The sequence below is a fragment of the Schistocerca gregaria genome, chromosome 7 (genome assembly GCF_023897955.1).
Source record: "Schistocerca gregaria isolate iqSchGreg1 chromosome 7, iqSchGreg1.2, whole genome shotgun sequence".
Classification (NCBI taxonomy): Eukaryota; Metazoa; Arthropoda; class Insecta; order Orthoptera; family Acrididae; genus Schistocerca; species Schistocerca gregaria.
The window spans coordinates 183,763,011-183,785,912 of NC_064926.1; the positions used below are offsets into that span (position 1 = coordinate 183,763,011).

At 37.2% G+C, this 22,902-nt stretch overlaps 1 protein-coding gene across 4 annotated transcripts in view; it reads right to left on the reverse strand.

Moving 5' to 3' along the window:
* LOC126281188 (putative mediator of RNA polymerase II transcription subunit 26) overlaps window positions 1–17,723 on the reverse strand; it is a 244,464-nt gene extending 226,741 nt beyond the window's left edge. Inside the window, exons 1-5 of one of the 4 annotated variants that reach the window (XM_049979891.1) lie at window positions 17,078–17,723; window positions 16,577–16,693; window positions 16,182–16,305; window positions 15,395–15,538; window positions 13,042–13,171 (exon numbers count right to left, since the gene is read on the reverse strand). In XM_049979891.1, coding sequence (XP_049835848.1) covers window positions 13,042–13,171; window positions 15,395–15,538; window positions 16,182–16,220 — 313 coding nt within the window. In that variant the 5' untranslated portion in view covers window positions 16,221–16,305; window positions 16,577–16,693; window positions 17,078–17,723. Of the gene's footprint in view, window positions 1–13,041; window positions 13,172–15,394; window positions 15,539–16,181; window positions 16,306–16,576; window positions 16,694–16,779 lie in introns of all 4 variants that reach the window. The other 3 variants (XM_049979889.1, XR_007551226.1, XM_049979888.1) reach the window with 3 other exon arrangements.
* Between the last annotated feature and the right edge of the window lie 5,179 nt (window positions 17,724–22,902).

The following is a 22,902-nucleotide window of genomic DNA, read 5'->3' on the forward strand; positions in this document are numbered from 1 at the left end:
TTCAATAAAGTAAAACAGCTGCTTTCTCTTGTAGACATTGAAGGTCTTAGAAACAAAAGACAGTGGAAGAGTTAAGTATTTGTTAACTGAAGTAGAGTGTTGTAATAATCAACTGAAAATTTTTTGTCTTGTTTCTATATATTCGTAAACAGTGCTGCACTCTCTTAGTTGCATTTGGTGCACTTTCCAGTTGCTTATACTGTGCTGCCATTTAGGACTTGTGCAGTGAACTTACTATTCCTTACAAATGGTGAACTGTTGCCATACTAGAGTTGCAATAATTCCTTAACTATGTGGTTGGTGACTTAGTTTTATCAGTATTATCTCATTTGGAATATGAATATACAATATATGTGAACTGAAAACAGCAGTGTTTACTAATAAATCTATTACTAATCTGTAGTATCTTTCATTCTTCCACAAACTAAACAGAAATTTGATACAAATTTTACTGGTTCTATCAGGCAATCTTCTTCGGACTGTCCTTCTCCTTGCCCCTCTTGTCTACTGATATACATCTTGCAAAATTTTAAATAATCATAACAATCCTATTGCGTTAGTACTAATGTAACTACAACGCTTTCTTCAGAAACTATGACATCAATCTCTTGGCTTTTTCAGCAGTCTAGAGAAACAAACAATTATAAAAGTTTTAATAATGACATGTAAGGATCTTTATTTTCAGGAGATCATGTGCCAATGATGTTAACTGTGTTACATACGGCCATGCATGTATCATAACTACAGGAAGTGTTACTTCAATGTTGCATATTATGTGGCTACAATAAACAGTATTTCTCAATAAGAGATCTTGTGAATTTGTGACTACTTCTGCTGCAACAAGTTAAGTTGGTTTAATATTTCACTACAAGACGGTGAAAGGCTGCAGCCAGAAGAACCCCCCCCCACTCTGCTGTTCAGGAATTTCCTGAGAACCTCTTCCTGTTCATTCGCAATGTAACTCCACAGAAATGCATGTTCTTGTTTTCTTCCCCATACCTTTGTTATTTTTACAATACGTAGACACATTCTTAAGAAACAAAATGACATTTTTCCACATAACCTATGTCCCTAATGTGTAATGAAGGCCTATATATCTGCACAGTAGACATCATGACCAGCACTTTTGAGCTACAGTTTAGCAGCCTTCACAAGGAAGACACCATCTTCAAATCTCTGTGAAGGGATTCCTTCAGTTTACCAAAGAGGTAGTAATTACACAACGCCAAATCAAGGCTGTATGGCCAGTGCTTCATTGCTGTCCATCCATGCTTTGTTTTCCATAAACATACCCTCAATCCACCTAGTGCAAACATTTTTCTACTTCAACTGGCTCAACACTCGGCTTGCGCTTCCTGCTCCTACTCCCACTCAGACTGACAGCTGTTTCACTGTTATGTGTGCATTAGCAAAGCTCTGATTGAAAATTTCCTGCAAATTTTTCAGGAGTATGTGCAGGGCTTGATCCGTCATTTTCACAAGATAATCTGTTTGCCCAGTGACTAACAGCATCATCCCCTTTACCCTCTTCAGTATCTTGTGAATGTTTGTCACTGTCTCCTCCTCTCACCGTAGGAATTCTTATGACTGCATGTTTCTTCAGATGAACACTGAGTGCAGCAGTCTTCCTGACAAAGTGCTACAACAATGTGACTTGTGAAGACAGGTTGAATTGCATTTCAGTACAAGTGAGAAAAATGACCTTATGACCATAGCAAATATGTAGAACAGAAGTTGGACTCTTGAAAAAAATGTGCGCTTAGTTTAGAGCGGCCCTCGTATTTGGTGTGCCTATCCACAAGTAAGTTGGGTTGAATGTTTTGTAGACAGAGCAAATTTAAACTGCAGTTCTTCATGCTTCGTGAAACTTCAGAGACTCTTTATTAGTTACTACAACTTCTTTGAACAAACACACAATGTAATTTACACCATACAGTGAATACCTGTGGAACACTACATTGAACTATGTGATTAGTGCTACTCAGCACACTCTCACCAATGGCTAGAGTTTTAGTGTTGATCTCAATACTGTGTATCACTTTAGTTCATTCTTGTACTCCAGTTAAAGTAGGTTTACTTTGCATGGAGAGGGGGGGGGGGGGGGTTTGAAGATTTTATTTTCTTAACTCGTTCATATGGTCAGAAAGATTGGAAAAGCAAGTTTTATCAACAAAATTGTGTAAACTTTGAAAATTGTGTGTTTTTTCCAGTTTCTTGAAAAATCTGTTTCTTGTGCTCCTAACACTTTGAGGTCTACTTTCTTTTTAAAAGAGCGCAAAATTCTTTCCAAATCTGATTACTACACTTTTTTCTGCACCCAGTAACAACAGTGTTACAGTTAAAAAAAATATTGATTTTCAGACACTGTGAGAAATGACAAAACCCTAGTTTTCAGCACTTTTATATCAGTTACTGTTCTCATAATTGGCATGTATTATGTATCATGAATATCTCTGTTTGCAGTATTCAATTGCACTGTGTGCAACTGGCTGATACCTGGCCATCCATCTACAGTGAAAGCCCTTGGTGCAGTCACCTTACAAAATGCAAAATTGAGGAAAATGTAGAATTGAAGAAAAAATTAAAACCCCCCAGACACGAGCAAAAACATTTGAACTGTTATAATATGATGATGATGATGATGATGATGATGATGATGAAGTCCCATACTCCTTGACAGAGTCTAGGGGACAATGCAGGAGGTCTGCACCGCTGTACTAGGCAAGGTCCTAGCGGAGGTGGTTTGCCATTGCCTTCCTATATATGATTAAAAATCATAATCCTCTCCAATACATGGTATAAAATCTGCGTAACTGAACGAAATTGAATGTACAATACAATGTTTATACAATAATTGTGGTAATGAATTTCATCAGTTCTTAAAAAATCACATATGTGTAATAGCAAGTAAAAATTCATTAAAAAACTTAAACTGGTATCCGATACACTATTTTCAAACATGCTACTATGACAAATTATACATAAAAACAGGTGTTTTCAAGATATCTTTCCTTTGTGCTCACCCAGAAAAAAAAAGAACATGATGAATTAAGCCAAAAACTGTGAAGCACACTGAAAGATGTAGAAATTTAATATGTTGGGATGTGCATTTTCCTTCTGCATCCAATGGCTGTGCACCATACACTGGCGACACGAGCTCGGTTACTTTTAGTGTATTGCTTGTAAACTTTTCCCTGTTCATTGTGCTGAGCGGTCAAACTAGAGCGTTCTGCAGTATTGCAAATGCACACGTTTGCGCTTCAAACTTGTCACTTGCTGTAGAGTATACACAGCAGGTTTTTGCTATTTAGTCTAAAATTGACTTGGTGAGACCTTGGCTGTGTACAATTAATGTAGGTTGATTCTAAAAAGAAGAAGACAGGAACCAGCCACTATTAATAATGCTATTTATATAAGTAAATAGCACCATAACCAGTTTCAAACTGACAAGTTCATCATCAGATGGCTGATCACAAGATTTGCATGATGCACTTTACATAATCGTCAGTTTTCGATTTTTATTCTCCCACTGCAGTAAATTGTTGTCAAATACCGTGCATAGGAAATACATGTAAAAAAGATGAGACTGAGTTACAAGTGGCACAAGAAAAGGTGGCAGGCGGGCCCCTTTGTCACATACTGGCTCGGTCCAGAATACTTCGCATCAACATCCTGTTTTTCCATTGCTGCCACAACCTGGCAGTAGTTGTACCTTCATAGCACAGTGAAGCTAAATGTCGCAAGTCGTGTTGGCAACACCGATTGTGGATTATATCAGCATCTCCTCTCTCAAGTCTTCCCTCTCTGCAATGGCCTAAAATATTCCCTTAACTTCACCACAACCCTTGGCATGTACGATCTGTCTTTTGTGCCACTTGTAACTCGTTCAGTCACATCAAATGTCAATAGGAAGAAAATGGGATGAAGTCAACCAAGACACTGACTAAGAACACAGAAACAAAGTACACCTTACTGGGAGGAAATGTAAAATTGGGTATTTTTTATCGCTGATTAAACGGATTTTTAACACGGCTATGAATTTGTGGCATAGGATAATGAAAAATGTAAAATAAGATATCGTAGGATCGAAATTCCACTGTATTGCAGTTTGTTTATCACTAGTCGAAGTTGAGTCCAGGACATTTCTGCCCTGACTCATGCATATTTATAAAACTACATCATCTACTCATTATGTTACACATATTAAATAACCAGTGACATAAAACTGAACTATTATTAGCTGAAATAGGCAAACCAAAATTGGTAGCTAACAATAGTTGTATAAAGAAATCATGTAATGCAAATGAAACATAGGTACAGGGTGTTAAGAAAAAAAATATATTCCTGGATTTCCCTGTTAAAAATACACTTTTTCCCATGTGAAAATACACTATATCCCTGCTGGCAGTACATATGTTCCCTCAGATATGTAAAACTTATTCATCCTTAAATGATGGAGGTTTTTAGTTCCTGGCATTTTTGGAAACGAAACACAGCGAAAGACAACACTTTTGGAACAATCTTTTATGTGCGGCAACATTTACATTGCATATTTTCACGTTACGAAATTATTAACACAAATACTACCCAATACAGCAACAGGAACTCCACCAAATAGAACAGGGTAGCTTTCAAAAACTGAAATCGACATTGCGACGCAATTTTGTCAACCAATCATAGATCACCTCACATGATCTCGCCAGCCAATAACAGCACATATTCACAGTATAGGTCACGTGACTTAGTCAGCCAACACCAACGTGACTTAAGTGGTGCGAACATACAAATAGGAAAAGTTAATAGTTTAAATTAATGTACATGCAGCATAGCTACAAGAAAAGCTAAGCTTTCACATATAATACTGGCCACAAACAATTTTTTGTTGTTTTTCTGAGTGTGTGATTATGCAGGGTCCTAAAAATGCAGCTTAAATTGTATCAGCTGAATAATTCTGACAAGCGCAGTAATAAATTTCATTGGTGTGCACTGAAGATACTTTTCTGTAGAAAAGCCAATTACGTGTGCAATTGCTCAGGAACTCTCTTCATGCTTTTTCTGAAGGATGAATATACTTTTCGCCATCATTATTGCATAATTTGTAATCTATGAAAGAACTAAATAAATATGAAAAACTAACAATGAAACTTGGTCTATTTTAGCATGTTACCCTTCAAGATATATCAAATGCAAATGTACCAGTAAAATTTTAAATAATGGCATAAATGGCTGGCGCTCTGGGCCCGAAATGTTTCTAGGTGGTTGGTCCTCACTATCAAGTACTCAATGAGAGTCTAATGCTCTGCGATTTAAGAAATTCATTGTCACGCATAACATAATTCATCTTGCATAAGGAAATTTATTTTGAAAGTAACACTTCTCAAACCACCATTGCAGTATTTTCCAGCAACCTGATACACATATAAAAAGTTGTTATATCGTGCTCATTGCCCATGAAGAAGACATTGAAAGCAGTTTATTATCTCTGTTCTGACTTAACATTAAGTACTGGCATGCCAGTCAAGAACTGTAGAGTAGAAAAGGCTGAGAGACGATGACAGCCAATAGTACATTGACCGACCCCTCTCTAGGATGACACTGAGACAGCAGCGGCTGACTGGCAGCAACCCAGTTGAAGACTAGCTATTCTGTGAGCTCTACAGTGGTGACTTGGAAACTATATTGTTTCACTTGTATTAGAAGTTGTGTAAACTGAAGAGATTTTCTTATTTTACCTGTCATCCATCCCTTGCAACACACCATTGTAAATTCTCTAAGTTAAGTATTGTCATTTATCTTACTGTAATAAAAATTCATTGATATGATTTGCTTGAATTGTTGTCTAGCGATCTAAGAAAGCAGGTTTCCTATGCACCCGATATCCGAAGAGTAGACAGGACACAACAGTTACGAAGTATTGCTAATTTTCCACACATGTTGCTGTCAGGAGGCACTTATGTGTATACTGTGTTTTATTGTTGTAAATGGCGGATTTTCTTTGCAACTAAATTGTTTTATTTTAGTGTTACTCTGTTATTTACATTTTACTGCGGCAGTATTATTTTGCAGTATCAGGTTGAAGTAAAACTGTTCAGCACTGTCTTGTGCCTGGTCCACCTCAATGCCACACTCAAAAAATTTCTTTTTATGAAGTGTGATCAAGCATTTCTTGTTTTGTCCGTCATACAAAAACTTATACTGAAGGACTTGATTTTCCATCTCCGAGTTGACTGCAACTTCAACCGAAAAATGTTTTCTAGACCTACAAATTACCTCACCACTCTGTGTTATATTACTCTCCCTTGCACGGGTACTAATAGTGGGAAAAACGTTTTTAACTGAAAAAGTCTGAAGATTTTCAGTTTTTTTCCTCCCCCTATAGAAGGTTTAGCCAACATAAATTTTGTTGGCAAAACTTGCTTTTTCAATCTGTCCAACAATATGAACCAGTTAAAAATGAAATAAAATCTTCTACAGGTCCTTTTGCAAGTTTTTTTTTCTGACAATTTGACAGTCAGCTGTAATGGATTTTCTATATTTAAAAAGTTCAAGTAGCAGTGTAACAAGAGTGCATCAATTCAATTTTTCTTGGTGACAATGATCAGGTTGTTTGGTTCATATGGCAGTTTGTACAACAGCTGCATGGCATCATCTTGCAAACGATTAAAAAGCAGGACAACTCAGCACCCTGCAATCATATTGTATGATCCAGGTAAGTGAATGGCATGTCTTTATTTTGGCAGTTCATAGAAACTTCTTTGCTATTTCCTGAAGCACCTGAACAATTTCCATACCAACATTCAATTTGTATGGAGGGCAAACAGGTCATCAGTTACACAACGTCATGCGGTGTTTGAAAAGGATTGTGAACACCTGAATCAAATGGTAGACTGGAAGAAATGAGTCCCACAGACCTATGTCTTGAGTAAACTATCGGCATTTCAATTAAAAAGGGGTGCAATAAATCCTCTAGTAGCCCCACAAAATAAATGTGTGAAATGCAGTGTGTTAAAAGCACAGTGCACAAGTAGGAAGGGTTTTTGTCAGATACAACAACACTTCTACAACAGCTAAGGTTAGACAAAGTGACATATCCCAGGAGAAAATCACAAGACATTCTCTCTTTCAGGAATCTCCCATATCAACACATAGAAGTGAAATATTATGCAGCTAAATACAATGTAGGTAAACACAATTAACTCTAATTTGCAGCAGTGAGGTCTTAACTTTGCACGAAAAAAGAATGATGATGTAAGTATTGATTGGTTGCAGAATCTCAGAGCAAATTCTGAGCTCAAACATAACGAGGTGTCTTGAACAGAAGTACAATCCTCAATGCCAACCAGCATGGACTTCAAGAACAATGATCGCGTGAAACCCAACTTGCACTTTCCTCACATAACATACTGAAAGATTTGGATCAAAGCAACCAGGCAGACGCAGTGTTCCTTGATTTGCATTTGACTCAGTATTGCACCTAAACTTATGTACGATCATATGGGGTGTCAAGTGATATTTGTGACTGTATTGAGGACGTTTTGATGGGGAGAGTCATCACCAGGGTAGAAGTAACTTCACTTTGGCTCCAGGCAAATGTGTTGGGACCCTTGCTGTTGACGTTCTATATTAATGACCTTGCAGACAATATTAATAGTAAAAGCAGGCTTTTTGGTACTATCTAAGAGAAGCTGTATAAATATTCGGTCAGGTCTTGATAAGATTTCAACGTAGTGCAGAGATTGGCAACTTGCTCTAAATGTTCAGAAATGTAAAATGTTGCACTTCACAAAACAAAAACAAAAAGTAATATCCCATGATTATTAACATCAATGAATCATCGTTGGACTATGTCAACTCATAAAAATACCCAGGCTTTAACTTTGTAGGGATATGAAATGCAACGATCACACATGTTCAGTTGTGGGTAAAGCAGGTGGGAGACTTCAGTTTATTGGCACATTACTGTGGAAATACAATGTCTACAAAAGGGATTGCTTACAAATCACTCTTGCCTCCCATGCTTAAATATTGCTCAAGTGTTTGGGACCTGTACCAAATTGGACTAATGGGGGATACTGAACATATATATATAGAAGGACAGCACCAATGGTCAAAGTTTTGTTTAATCCATGGGAGAATGTCACAGAGATACTGAAGGAACTGAACTGGCAAACTCTTGAAGACAGACAAACTACCCCGAGAACGTCTATTAAGAAAGTTCCAAGAACCAGCTTTAAATCATTACCGTATTTACTACAATCTAAACCGCACTTTTTTTCCGGTTTTTGTAATCCAAAAAACCGCCTGCAGCTTAGAATCGAGTGCAAAGTAGGCGGAAGTTCCGAAAAATATTGGTAGGTGCCGCCACAACTAACTTCTGCCGTCAAATATACAGGGTGGTCATAATGTGTGAAATGCTTGTAGGGATGTTACAGGGCAGGTTGTACTGAGACATAAATGTTAAGAAAGAAATTCGATACGTTGCTCCATTTCCGAGTTATTTAGCATATAATTTAGCCAATTGCGACGTCGCGCGCTCGCATTCAATCGGCCTGCCAGGGGCGGTGTCGCCCAATGAGTGCTTTGTCTCGTTAGTTGAAACTTGAATTTACACGCGCGACGATCTGATTGACTAACTTCAATGCTAAATAGCTCGGAAACGGCGCAACATATCGAATTTCTTTCTTAATATTCATGTCTCAGTACAACCTGCCCTGTAACATCCCTACAATTATTTCACATATTTTCTGACCACCCTGTATGTAGCACTACACAGGCATGCTTTGCAGGCACAAAGATAAATACTGGCGGCAAAACCTCTGCGTCGGTAAAAAAAGTGGAAGCCGAGCCTTTTTCTCCGCCCCGAGTTTCTACCACTGCATTTTCATACATTATCCAACGAAGTAAATAAAAATTCCGTATTGTTCATCTTCGAATGTAGCAACATTTCAATTTACTAAGAAAATACGACTGGCAAGACTGGGATGCTTGTCAATATGGCCAACTCAATGTTCTGAATTTTTTCCTACCTGTGCGAAGAGATGGTTGTTAATAGGAACTTTTATGAATTGTGAATCACATGCAGTATTCTCTTCACTATAAGAATAATATGAATATAAACTTTTTTCCATGTATTCTTTCGTGTTTGCTGCTATCTCATTTAAATCCTGTCTGCCTAATAAACTACGAAAGTAGAGTGAGACAACAGCAAACGCAGAAGAATATACATATCATGTCATGTTTATATTTGTATTATTCTTATGCCTAATAGTGATACAGTCAGAAATGAAGCACGGCAATTGACTAGATTTTTAAATCTAAGATGACTAATTTCTGTGCAGAATGTAATGTACTAAAGAGGCGTCTGCAAAGATTTTCAAACGGAGAAAAATTTTCGCTAAACTCTCGTTCAGAACATCATCTATCATACGCAGTCTATTATTTGGTTTTTGTTGATCATTATCAAAGAAAGCAGCAGTGTAATTAACAACAAATAGCAGTCTCTTGCCATGGTTTCGCTAATGAGACAATTCCTGTCTTTTTTTATTGTAAGCGGCGGAAGCGCGCACAAAAGCAAGCCGTGCCGCGAGCGGCAACAGGCCGTAAACACTCATTATCAGAATGCGACAAAGAATGCACAGTACAGCAATGAATTTTCAGCTGAGTGAAGTAAACACCTATAACAAAGAGAACGGCACTTATCAGATCAAAGAAAAATAAGCAATCGATTCAAACCAGATGAAGCACGTGGAAAAGAAAGGGTACCCGTATAAATACGGACAGAGTGCCTGACGCATAACAATGGCTACCTGGTCAAGCTTAACTGCTGAGTTTATGACTCGAACCAAACTACTGCAGCTGTATCGTCATTCATTCGACCTAAATTGTCTCTCATATTACAATGGACCAACTTTGTTTCGATTTGGGGATGCGGCCTAAAACTTATCTCTCCCCTTGAATTTCGAGTCTCAAATTTCAGGTGCTGCTTAGATTCGGGAAAATATTTTTTCCTTGATTTCAAGTCTCATTTTTCCGGTGCGGCTTAGATTCAAGTAAATACAGTACTCTAGTGATGTCCTATAACCCTCTACTTATTGCCTGCATAGTGACCGTGAAGATAAGATTAGAATAATTATTTCACACACAGAGACATTACATAAATCATTCTTCCCATGCTCCAATACGTGAGCGGAACAGGAGAAACCCTAATAACTGGTACAACAGGACATACCCTCGGCCATGCACCTCAGGATAGTTTGCAGAGTATAGATGTCAATCGATATGTAGACATCACCTCACCCTGCACATTTTGACATACGCATTAAACAGCAAGTAGATGACACTCACAAGGCATTTTGCAAATGGGTGATCTTTCTGGGATGGCATGCAGTATATCTTGGTTAACCACTCCAGAAAATTTCTTCTCATATTCCATGGTCCAGCACCAGCAATTCATACAATATACGTATGTTCTAAAAATATCCCCAATAAAGTCAGCTGAATGATCTCGCCCAGTGTTGAATGCTTTCCTCTACCTGCAAACTTCAGCTAGCAAACCATTATTGTCAATTCAGTATGGGGCAGGCAAACCATTTTTTATGTGCTAAAGAGCACACCAATCAAATATTCCACGCTTTAGAAATGTGAGGGTATGGACAGCAACATGTGAAGGTAAACTGAATGAAGTTATGATTCTGGAGCATCATTTCTTGTCTTTAGCATCTTCACAGAGACAGGACAGTATTCAATGACATGCAATGTGCTAAGGTACAGGAAACCATAACGAGGAATCATGGTGGAGGTCTAAAGACATTATCTGAGTTACTACGGATAGCAATTATTCACAAAATCTCCGTTCTACACTAACTGAAAATTTGCTGAATATTTCAGAAGTACCTCATACTTTTCCTACACGAATTTTTTGATTCCTTTATCAATTACTACTAACTTTCTGAACAAACAGCAAGGATCTGTGTGATGCTTAACTATGTGACTGGTGATGATCACACTCAAGTTATCCACATATCCCAGCACAAATTGTGTTACGTCCCATAATTCTCGCACTGATTATTGTTTAGGGCAATTAAGATCTTTGTACACATGTACAGAAAACTGTACACCCCCAATGATGTGAATGTCAACCTGGTGTAATAGCTATTGCAGAAATCACAAAAAGACTTTACAGTCATACTGTAGCCATATCTTTGACGCAGTAAACATAGGGAATCTCATACAATTCTTTTCTCTTCCCACCACTTTAATCAGAGCATACGTGTTCATTATTTTAGCCCGTATTTCCATAAAGTAATTAAATTTAAGTTGTCGATTCAGAAACTTTGCACTAGTAGCCTATACGTATTTAGTTTACAAAGAGCAGCATACATGCCTGACTTTTGTAAACTTGTTTATCAATAATTTAAATGAATTATTCTTATTAAAGTATTATAATAATCATTAGTGAAAAGTACCTGACTTGCCATAGGACCATTAGGTCTGGGCTTTGGTGTGATGGGTGCTGTTGTTTTTTCATGTGGGTGACTATAGTGGTGTGGGAACGTGGGAAGTAAATGAGGCTCTTCAGTGGGTATGTAGCATATTTAGTAGAGACATAAAAATAGTGGAGCAGGAAGAGGGCATTTCTGCTCTTCAGACTGAATTAGACAAGGCTAAGAAAGATTTAGACAGGTTAGAGGGTACAAGGTAAAAATAAGTGGGAAGTGGCAATTCAGATGTACATGCTTAGAACTACATCTGACAGCTTTGTGATGAATGTGAAAAATAAGTTTGACCTGTTGCTTCAGTTAGAAACCCATGAGCTGTAAGCAGATGCAGATGTAGGCCGGGCACAATGAAATTTTAGCAGCAGATTGAAAAGGAAGAATGTAGGGAAATCAGTAAAGAGAAGAAAGTTTTATTGTTTGGTATTACTCATGCTAGAGGTGTCGGTACATTCTGACTTCTGCACAAACTCAGTGTAGTAATGTGTTTATTGTAAATAAGTGTTATAAAATGATCATTTTATTTACTGTGTATTACATCATAAATGGCAATATGTTTAAATATTTTTTGACTCATCCCACATCCATGACGATCATTCCACCTGGGGTCTGTGGAAGGTAAATTAGAATTTTTTTTTTTTCATTGTAAAGATCTGTATTGTGTATTCTTTTTCTTCTGGTGTGTTCCACATCCTGGAGGATCTCCTCACTACGGATCAATCGAAACAAGAAGTACATCTGATCTGGTCTGCTCTGTGCTTTTTGTGTGAATTTTCTCAGACAAACAAGACAATGCACTGGATTAAAATTGCAGTATCACTGCAGAGATTCAAATTCAAATGGTCACCACTTACGTAACATGCGGGATCAAAGGCCAATTCAAAAATAAGTTTTGTTACTATCAATACAACAAACAACTTATTATACTGCATTCCATCTAGATAGGTGGAGATGTCCAGAAGTCTTATTTACCCATACTTTGTCTTACTTCCACATCTGCACAAACATTTCTGCCAAAGAGGTAACATAATGAAGCACACATCTCAAGCAGCAATAATTGTACTCAGTGCTATCTACAAAGATTGTTCATGTGTGTCACAACAAATCTATAATGCAACAATGGCATCTCACATCTATCATTACAACACGCAACGACAATTAAGTTTAGTGACCTTCTGTTAACAATTCATATGTTTGCCATTAAGAATTGACAACTCACCTGTACATGTCTTGCTCATAATGTTGGTATACACACAATGATGTTCAATCACCCAAACAGATTAATGTTATCCTTAAAATGATAAATTAAGCTTATAACAGTTGGGGTCCAAGTGAAGCCCCTTAAAACAGAAGTATAATTACCACAAAATCTCATTCTTTGTATTTGTGCCAAGATATCATGAAATATAATACAAATACAAAGAACGTCATTGCTGAGCAGCTGTTTACTACTTCCATTTACATAACAACTGTTCTACACAGTAACAAAGGATGGGGAATAATCTAATAAAACATAGCATTAAAAAAACACAAATTTAAATCTCACCTGCAGTTTTAGGATGAATTCGGAGAGCAACAGAATATCCCTTATTGCCAGGATAGAGATTAATGATAAGCGTATTAAGCTGTTCCTTTGCAACAAGTTTTTCCAGTAGAAAGGAACAGGATTTGAGGTGCTGGAAGATGAGAACAAAGAATCAAGTTCACAAAAGTGACTTCACCAGAATGTTCACACATACTAATATACTATTTTAGAGGTCAGGCAACAACAGCCAAAATTCCACATGGTGAATAAAATTTTCCACAATGGCTGTTAAAACTCAATGCAGAAGTTTTAATTCACCACACTAACACACAGGTATTATTTAGCTGTTCAGCAATACACTGAGCTTTGTAGCTTAGTACATCGTATACATGTCCCCCCCCCCCCCCCCCCCCCACACACACACACACACACACACACACACACACACACACACACACACACACAGAGAGAGAGAGAGAGAGAGAGAGAGAGAGAGAGAGAGAGAGAGAGAGAGAGAGAGAGAGAGACTACACTGCAGAACAATTAGAAAGTTTACAGTGGCAGATCCAAAGCTCGAAAATTATGCTGGTGGAGAAATAAAGCTATATTTTTAATGCCTCATATTCTGTTTCATGCAGAAATTACTATGAATTTAATAATAATAAAGGAAAAACACGATATTAATTGTGTTGATAACATCAATGTGCCTCTGAAATGTGTTACTGATAATATGAATCAAAGCAATAGCTATACACCTGAAGTAAAGAGGAGGTAGTTGGAAGAACAGTCTAACATATGGTTGTGTGCTAGGCCCTAAAATGTTATTATTATGAATTGTGACCAAACTGTAAAGGCATTACAACTTGTAAAAGCAGATATACAACTAATGCAAAGTCAAAGTACAATAGGAAGTAAAAATATAATCAACAGAACAACAGCACATCATGACTGATGTCTTCAGGAGAAAAACAGCCCTATTCTAACCCAATGTGCCCAAGGAGGAGGAGTGGGGGTAAGGGTGCTGGATGCTGAAAGCAAACAGAGCACCCAATCACAGGGAGAAAAGCAGGAGGAGAAACTGAAGACTCTCATCAAATGAAAATTATTTGCAGTCTGTTAACACTTCACACTAGAAAGTGGAGGACAGAAACACACAGCCAGATAAAATGACTCTCTCAAGGAACAACATAACTGTCCATAAAATGAGATATACAATATAAATTGTTAACACATATAGACCATCTAAGTATTAACCAATTGTAGCTACATGCTTATGCTTCAGACATGTGGAAAGAAAATATGACAACAATTATGATTCACATATAAATAAGCAGGCAAAATGCAACATATGAGTGAGATGTGATCAAGTAAAAATGAAACGAATAGCAGCCTCTTACTAGCAGTTGAAAATCAAAAGAATACAAAAGTAATGAAAAGGAGACGAATTATGACAAAGATAAAAATAAGCAGAAACAGAGAGAAAATACTGAGAGATAAGATAAACATAAACCTACTTAATGTCGCCACAGAATGTGATAATGAGTTACCACACAAGAAAGGAATGGACTATTTACACTATGAAATAATGGTACATGTTGATTGCCACACCCATTACAGGTGAAACTTGACAATGAAATCCGATTTTTGGTAAAAAAAAAATCCCATACTAACAAGAGGAGGAAGAGAGGGAAATACAAAGGAGAGAAGGATAAGGGAGCCAGAACACACTTCCATTTTTTTTTCTAAATACGCTTTTCTGAAAACTACAGCATTGAGACCTCTGGCCTCAATTTTGCCAGTTCAACTCAAAACATACAGATAATACCAGTTTATTTTTGCTGTAGTAAATCAGTGACATCCAACCACAACAAGAGGAATTTTTTTCATACTCGTACTCATTTCTGTTGAAAGCTCTATAAGCATTTATTCTACAGCTTTGATTGTCATAGACACAAGTTATTGCACTATAATATAATTAACAACATGTGTAATTTTAGAGCAGTATTCAAGTGGATATTATAAAATGGGATCTGTATTTACTTTCATTTTCAGCAACAGTTAGCCTTGTAGTTGGGGAAACTGAGGCTGAGATGTCACTAGCCTACATGACAGCCAAGAACCAAATAACACAATATCCATAGGTATTTCTTATTCTGACAAATAAGTATTCAAACAATCATCTGTAAGATGCACCATTACTCAGAAGACAACATTAATTCTTTATGCAATGACTGAAAATCATACACAATAGTCCTACAGCCTATACTAAATTGACGCACAAAAACATCTACAAATTCTTACACTTTACTTTAAACTTAACATAAAACACAAGTTAAGTATAAAACCAAGAAAGAATCCCACACTAAATTTTTACCTTGTTTTGTTGCTGCAAGTCGTTTGCACACTCTTCTTCATAGATTTCTCTCAGCTTGTCATGGATTGAGAAAAAAGCCTTTCCACTGTTGTTTTGAGTTCGAGGCACAGTCTGAGGAGCGTTATTTGCTATCTGCAATAGTCGCTGTGAGAACAGTTGCATTTTAGACACCAACTGAATTGAGACTAATTCAACTATTCAATATGAACACAGCCTTTGATTTTACAATGGTATACTTACTTTACGAGAAACATAAAAGTCATATAGGCCCCTAATCATCACTTGAAGGCCACTGACATATAAACATAAAAATTTGACAAACGCCATAAAATGATTTCATAAAATTAAACTTAAGGCTTTTAGAAGTATACTTCTTAATGGAAGCAGACAAAACTTTACAGCTCCATTAGATACGTGTACCAACCCCAAGCACTACTATTGATCACATACACACTAAGTAATGCTCACATTTACTTCGATATTATTTTAAACGTGAAATAAACTTCTCTCCTTAAGCTTCACTTATGCAGCCAACTATGTCTGCTATGTATTTGTCCTACAGGCCTGTAACAATGTCAAATCTTTCGCCTAAAACTGCTCATTTCAACGCTTTACTGAATATCTGCAATCTCTTACAATACTAATGCTTAACAGTATAACTCAATAGAAATTCAAATCAATTTCACTGTATAAGGAATACTTAACAATAGGCCTATGTACGAAAAATATTACAATCATAACCAGGTAGTACAGCAACGAATAATTTTTTATTTTCACGTCAACTTACATTTGCTTCCTCACATGTAGCCTCCAGGCTTTGCATCATTACCAACTCGTTTTATGAACATTCAGGTGACCAGAAATGTAACAGATCCAGAAACATAGAAATTTGATCTTGGTCGATCACAACCCTGCAGAAGGGAAAACAAAATATCACTGTTAAAATCAAGTTCAAACAAAAGTGCGAATTCCAAGTAGTTGCAATAATAAAAATCTGCTCCTTTAGAATAAATTTATTGCAACCAAACTTTGAAGGATCCCCATAAACGACATGTACATTCAACGAATGTCAGTAAAACACAAATCTCAAAAATACAATAATTGCAAAATATATTACTGTAGTGTAAACAGTTTTCTGAATTCATTTATGACCGATATAGCCAAACGCAGTTATTATTTTACCTGACAGGCGAGTAACTCCTTGGAGATGCATAACATTATTGCTGCATTATTATTCCGTCAGGTATGGACTTAGGAGGCTCAGGACCAAACGGTAAATATTCTTTGCCTCCTGTATTTCTACAGCAAAAATCAACAAATCATTATGTTTTACAAATTTAAGTAGGGCAATCCCAAACAAAACATCCCAACCAATATTTAAGTACCCAAAATTTCTTTGATACACAACACAACCAAGCAACAATGACATTGGTGACGACGGCTGATCCAAGTATTGTCAAACAGTAATTCATTACGAACAAGCAATAATCACAACAACTGCAATCTGACAAGTGGTGCTCCTATTTTGAATAGCGCTGTGAGAATCGCGGCTATGCTTGGCGTTTCCTTCCGCAACAGTGTAAACATGTATCGTTCACTGATCCCACCACAGCGCTTTCCACAGTCACTCCTGTCAATATATACATTTTCACACTTGTTTCGGAGACACATTTTACGTCCTACCTTACGGCTGTCTGCTCTGCTCCTCCTTCGGACGGCCATCAGCTGCCCGCAAAGAATGTTCCGATCCTAACCCTAAAATCTACAGCTACAAGTAATATCATTTGCACTAGCTGTTCATTTGACTTGAAATGAACTTCTTTCAGTTCTCATATTGCACACTCATAATATACAGTTGTCCAATTTAGCTTTGCACGTGAAAAGTTTTCAGACAAAATCCCAGTTTACAAACATACTGGACCGAAACTGCTGCATTCTACCGGTAACAAAATTTCCTTCGGCACAGTAATCACTGACTTTGTTACACAGAGCTTTCGTTATGAACAGTAATAACCAAAGGTACACCATTTGCGGCATTGTTGCGATAAGTTACAGTTATAAACTTATTGAGTCTTTTTATGTATACTACAGCTGTTACTGTGTAATAATACACAGCCCGTAAAAGCGTCTGTGTACAGGAAGTCTCAGGCACGGAGCTGCCGAACACCATCAGCATGCTCAAAATGAATAACTAAGCAAATGTCGCTATACTTTCATACGATTATTAGTTCAAAAATAGAAAATTAGGTAATAATCGTATGCGCCAAAAAGTTTTCGCTCATTAGTTAATTCGAACGACTAATGCTGTCGGAGGACAATAGCGCAAACTGTGTCTACCGGGCAATTTTACTTTAGGCAAAGTATAGATTTTCTTGTAGAAGTTACCAGTATTCTCTTAAGTGTTAACACGTGGACTTCCTTGTACAATTTAGGCTGTGTTACCTGTTAAAATAGTTATTATTTTAAACTTTGACGGATAATTAAATTTATGTTTCTAAATAACCGTTTTCTATCGTTACAACAGGACAGACTGATCCATTTGAAACGATGGAAACCAATTATCCCAAGACACAAATGTGATTAACACTGAAAATGAAATTATTTAGTCTAAACATAGCAATAATGATTGTCTGCAAACGATAGAAATGTTGTTCTTCATCTATTCCCCATATTCGCCACTCTTATTTAGTTTGCTTCATGTTCCATAGGTCATTTGCCCATGATAAATCGTAATTATGTGCAACGAGTAATTTTTAAATACACATCACAAATTAATTTTTACATTTGGCTAAATGCTGAATATTTTTTTAATGTGCAATTGTGACATAATACCTACCCACCACCTTTTACATATTACAGTAACAGAAATTTGTAGGAACATGAGAAGGTACTATTAGTATGTGTTTGTAAAGTGTTGCCATAATAATGTTGGCATAGTAGGTTATTATTCTTACGAATTTAACAAAAAGGGAAGTAGGTACTCCATGGTCATTGCAATTCAACTTTCGTTGCGTGAGCGGTCAGAAGTAAAATAAATGGAAAAATCTAAATTACATTGCATCTGTAACGAACACAGAGTGCAACAAATTGGTGATCCGACGTGATCCGCAAGACTACGACATTTGCATGGTAATTTGCCATGAAAGTTTTTAAACTTGAATCACACACTGTGTTTGAAAAAATAAGCAAAATATCACCAGCAAATGGACACGAATGGAATAATCCTGAATGTAAGCTGGAAATCAATAAAATAAGCGTCAAGCTACTGCCGTTTTGGGCGGAGGAGCCAGACATCTGGTTTTGTCAAGCGGAAGCCCAATTTACGATCGTTTCTATGGCAGCACAGGCGACTAAATCTAACTGATTGTTCGCTCACCTAGAGCCAAAATTTGTTGAAACTGTATGAGATGTAGTTACAAGTTACGAGAACAGTAAATATTTTCTTGCAAAAGATCGACTATTGACCATATTTAAAGAAAGTAAACAGTGCCAAAAAGCTTCTGAGTTGTTTGGAACTGGGAGATACAAAGCCTAGGCAACTTTTAAGAAAAATGTGGGGCTATGCTGGCACTAATGTATCGGACAAGATATTGAAAACACTTTGGCTTAACAAACTTCCCAGTAGCATTCGAAGTATTTTAGTTATATCTGACCAAACACTGGATAAGATTATTCAAACGGCTGATTGTATGGTCGAAAGGCACTCTGTTGAGCAGGTTCAGATTGCATCAGTTCAGTCCATTCCATCAACACCGTAGTCTATGTTAGTCCAAGATCTTCTATTGAGAACTGAAGAATTGGAAAAGTGGCAAGATAAACAGCGGAAGCCGATTGGATATTTTTCAGAAACGTTCACAGAGGCACAGAAGAAGTATTCCACTAATGACAGAGAGCTGCTTAGTATAGAGATGACTATCAACTGTTTCAAGTATTTGTTGGAAGGAAGAGATTTAATTATTTGGGTCTACACTGACCATGCTCCTCTGATGTATGGATTCAAGCAAAAGCATGAGAAAGCAACGCCAATCGAATTACATTATCACCAGCATGTTTCCTAATTTACTACAATTCTGTGATATGTATCTGGTAAAGAAAATGTTTTCCCTGATAGCACATCAATGCTTGAAAACTTAGTTCCAACTAACTATGAAGATTTAGTTCAAGCATGAGAAAACGACAAAGAGCTTCATCACCTACAGTCCACCCATCATGCATCATTTAAATTAAAATACTATTTCATGCAGGGAGGAAAATAATTGTGGTATCATGTATCAACATAAATTACTCACCCTTTATATTCCTGAAGCATTTAGACATCCAATTTTCCCACACTGTCACGATTTGGATCATCTAAGCATTAAGACAGCTGTAAACATGATCACAAACAAATAAGGTCTGTATGGATCAATATAGAAAAGGTGAACAAAATTGGGTGAAAACATGTACTGCTTGTAAGAAATATAAATAAAGTATCATGGCACATCCATGCACCATTAGGACACTTTCCTAGTAATGATAAACGCTTCAAAACGATTCAACTTGACTTGACAGGACCAATACCTTCTCCTGAAGAATATACCTATTGGTTAACATGCATGAATAGAGTTACGAACTGAACAGGAGTAGTACCTTTTCCAGCAAACAAGTGGAAGTAGTAGCACAAACATTTTTCAGTTGCTGAATCACTAGATTTGGAATGTCATAACAAATAGGGACCGACTGTGGAAGACCGTTAATCTCTGTGCTGATCCAAGCCATATCAAAAATATACTGTTGTAAGCAAACTCAAACTACAGCATATCACGCTCAGTCAAATGGAAAAACTGAAATGTTTCTATTGGACACTTAAAGCATACATTCATGCCCATGTAACTGCTAAACAGACTTAAATAATATCTGTAAGCCTTCTTGGTCAGTGCTCCATTAGAGAAAATGTTAATGCTACAATCGCAAAAATGGTTTATGGCTCTCCCATCAGGATATCAGGTATGGCACAAAAAGAGGTGGTCACTTACCTCAATTTTTGTTACAACTGAAACAGTATATGATTTGTCTGAAATCTGTACAATATTCCTACAAAGCAAAAGGGACGCCGTTCATATGCAAGGACCTCAGCAATTCACCATGTGTGTTTGTAAGGATAGAACAAGTGAAGAAGACATTAGAGTCGTGACTGAACGGAACCCAAAAGTTTTTGGACTTTAAATGAGAGATCAGATACAGAATATCTCCACTGATCGATTAGTAAACACATGAAGACATTCCAGTGGAACCATCAGCCCAGTACCAACAACCATACTCTACAGATTATGAAAGACCAAGAAGAACAACAAGACCTGGTCGTGAAATTCGATTTCCAGCAAGATTAGTAGAAGTCGTAAAATGACTGTCCTTCTGAGAAAGGTGTGATGTGGGAACAGGACAAAGTACTGTTTGTACTTATATGGATATGTAAAGTTTTGCTGTGATAATGTTGGTATAATAGCATTATTAATCTTTGGAACTAAAAAAAGAAGGTAGTTACTCCATAGTCACTGCAATTCAATTTTCACAGAGTCAGCAAAAATTATGTCAAACTGAGTTGTTAATGAACACAGAGTGCAACAAATTCTTCTACAGAATAGGAGCTGTGAAGGAGAGATTTTCTCCCGATGTTTTCAAATTTAACTTTGCTGTCTATCAGATATTTTATATCCCTGGGTAAGTTATCAGAAATTTTAGTTGCTGCATTATGCACACCTTTTGGGCTGAAGACAAGCTTTATGTGGACTAATGAATGCCATTTTTTCTTCTGACATTGCAATTACACTGATGCATCAAAGAAACTGGTATAGGCATGTGTATTCAAATAGAGAAATATGTAAACAAGCTGAAAACGGAGCTGTGATAGGCAATACCTATATGGCAATAGGTGTCTGGCACAGTTGTTAGATCAGTTACTACTGCTCCAATGGGAGGTTATCAAAATTTAAGTGAGTCTGAATGTGGAGTTATAGTCAGTGCACAAGCAACGGGACACAGCATCTCCAAGTTAGCAATGAAGTTGGTTTTTCTCGTATGATGATTTCACAAGTGGACGGTGAATATCAGGGATCGAGTGGAACATCGAATCTCTAACATCACTGCAACCGGAAAAAGATCCTGTAAGAACAGGACCAACGACGACTGAAGAGAATCGTTGAATCTGACAGAAGATTTCAATGCTGAGCCATCAAAAACAGTGGCATGTAAACCATTCAATGAGAGCCAAAAGCCCACTCATGTACTCTTGATGATTGAACAACACAAAGCTTTACACCTCGCTTGGGCCCATCAACACCGACATTGGACTGTTGATGACTGAAAACACATTGCTAGTTTGCACGAGTTGCTTTTCAAATAGCATTGAGTGGGTGGATGTATATATGCATGGAGACAACCTCAATAATCCATGGACCCTGCGTGTCAGCAGGGCACTCTTCAAGCTCGTGGAGGCTCTGTAATGGTGTGGGGCGTGTGCTGTTAGAGTGATGTGGGACCCCTGATAAGCCCAGGTATGACTGACAGGTGACATATATGTAAGAATCCTGTCTCATCACCTGCATCCATTCATGTTAATTGTACATTCCGACAGACTTGGGCAATTCCAGCAGAACAATGAGGAACACAGAGTGACAACAGGAACACCCTTCTGAGTTTTAACATTTCTGCTGGCCACCAAGCTCCTCAGACATGAACATTATTGAGCATGTCTGGGATGCCTTGCAATGTGCTATTCAGAAGAGATTGCCACCCCCTTGTACTCTTGCGGATTTATGGACACCCCTGGAGGATACGTTGTGTCAATTTCCTCCAGCACTACTTCAGATTTATCCGAGTGCATGCCATGTGTTGTGGCACATCAGCGTGCTTGTGTGGACCCTTCACAATATTAACAGGTGTACCATTTTCTTTGGCTCTTCAGTGTATGTATATCATTGTTCCTTGTGAACTGCAAATGATTATTTATAACAAAGTTAATGAGGAAATAAATATAATGTGAAGCAGTAATCAGAATACCCAACTCCTTAATCACATCTCTGCAAGATGGTTATAGGTGTGCACCACATATTTCTCTTATGGCACATTTCTGGGCAATGAAGACTATTCTCCTTAAAGATGAGTTACAGTGATATTATTGAATGAAAATATGCAAAACATGTAAACTTACTGATTTGCCTCTCCCCAAGATTTGCAATGATTCTATGTGTAAATGTAGCTGAACTAAGGTGTTTTAGGAGTTCCGAAATAGCTTTTCCCAATTTAAATTCTCATCGATATGGACACCTAAGATTTTTGAAGTTTCCCTCCAGTTTATTATTTCTTCACCATATGTTACACTTATATTGATGTAGTAACCCTAGCTGTAGACAACTGAATATGTTGTGCCTTTTCAAAATTGAGGGTGAGACCATCTGCTGAAAACAAGTCAATGATACCTTCAGGAACATTGTTTACTTTTTCGTCTGTTTCTGTACATATCTTTGGGT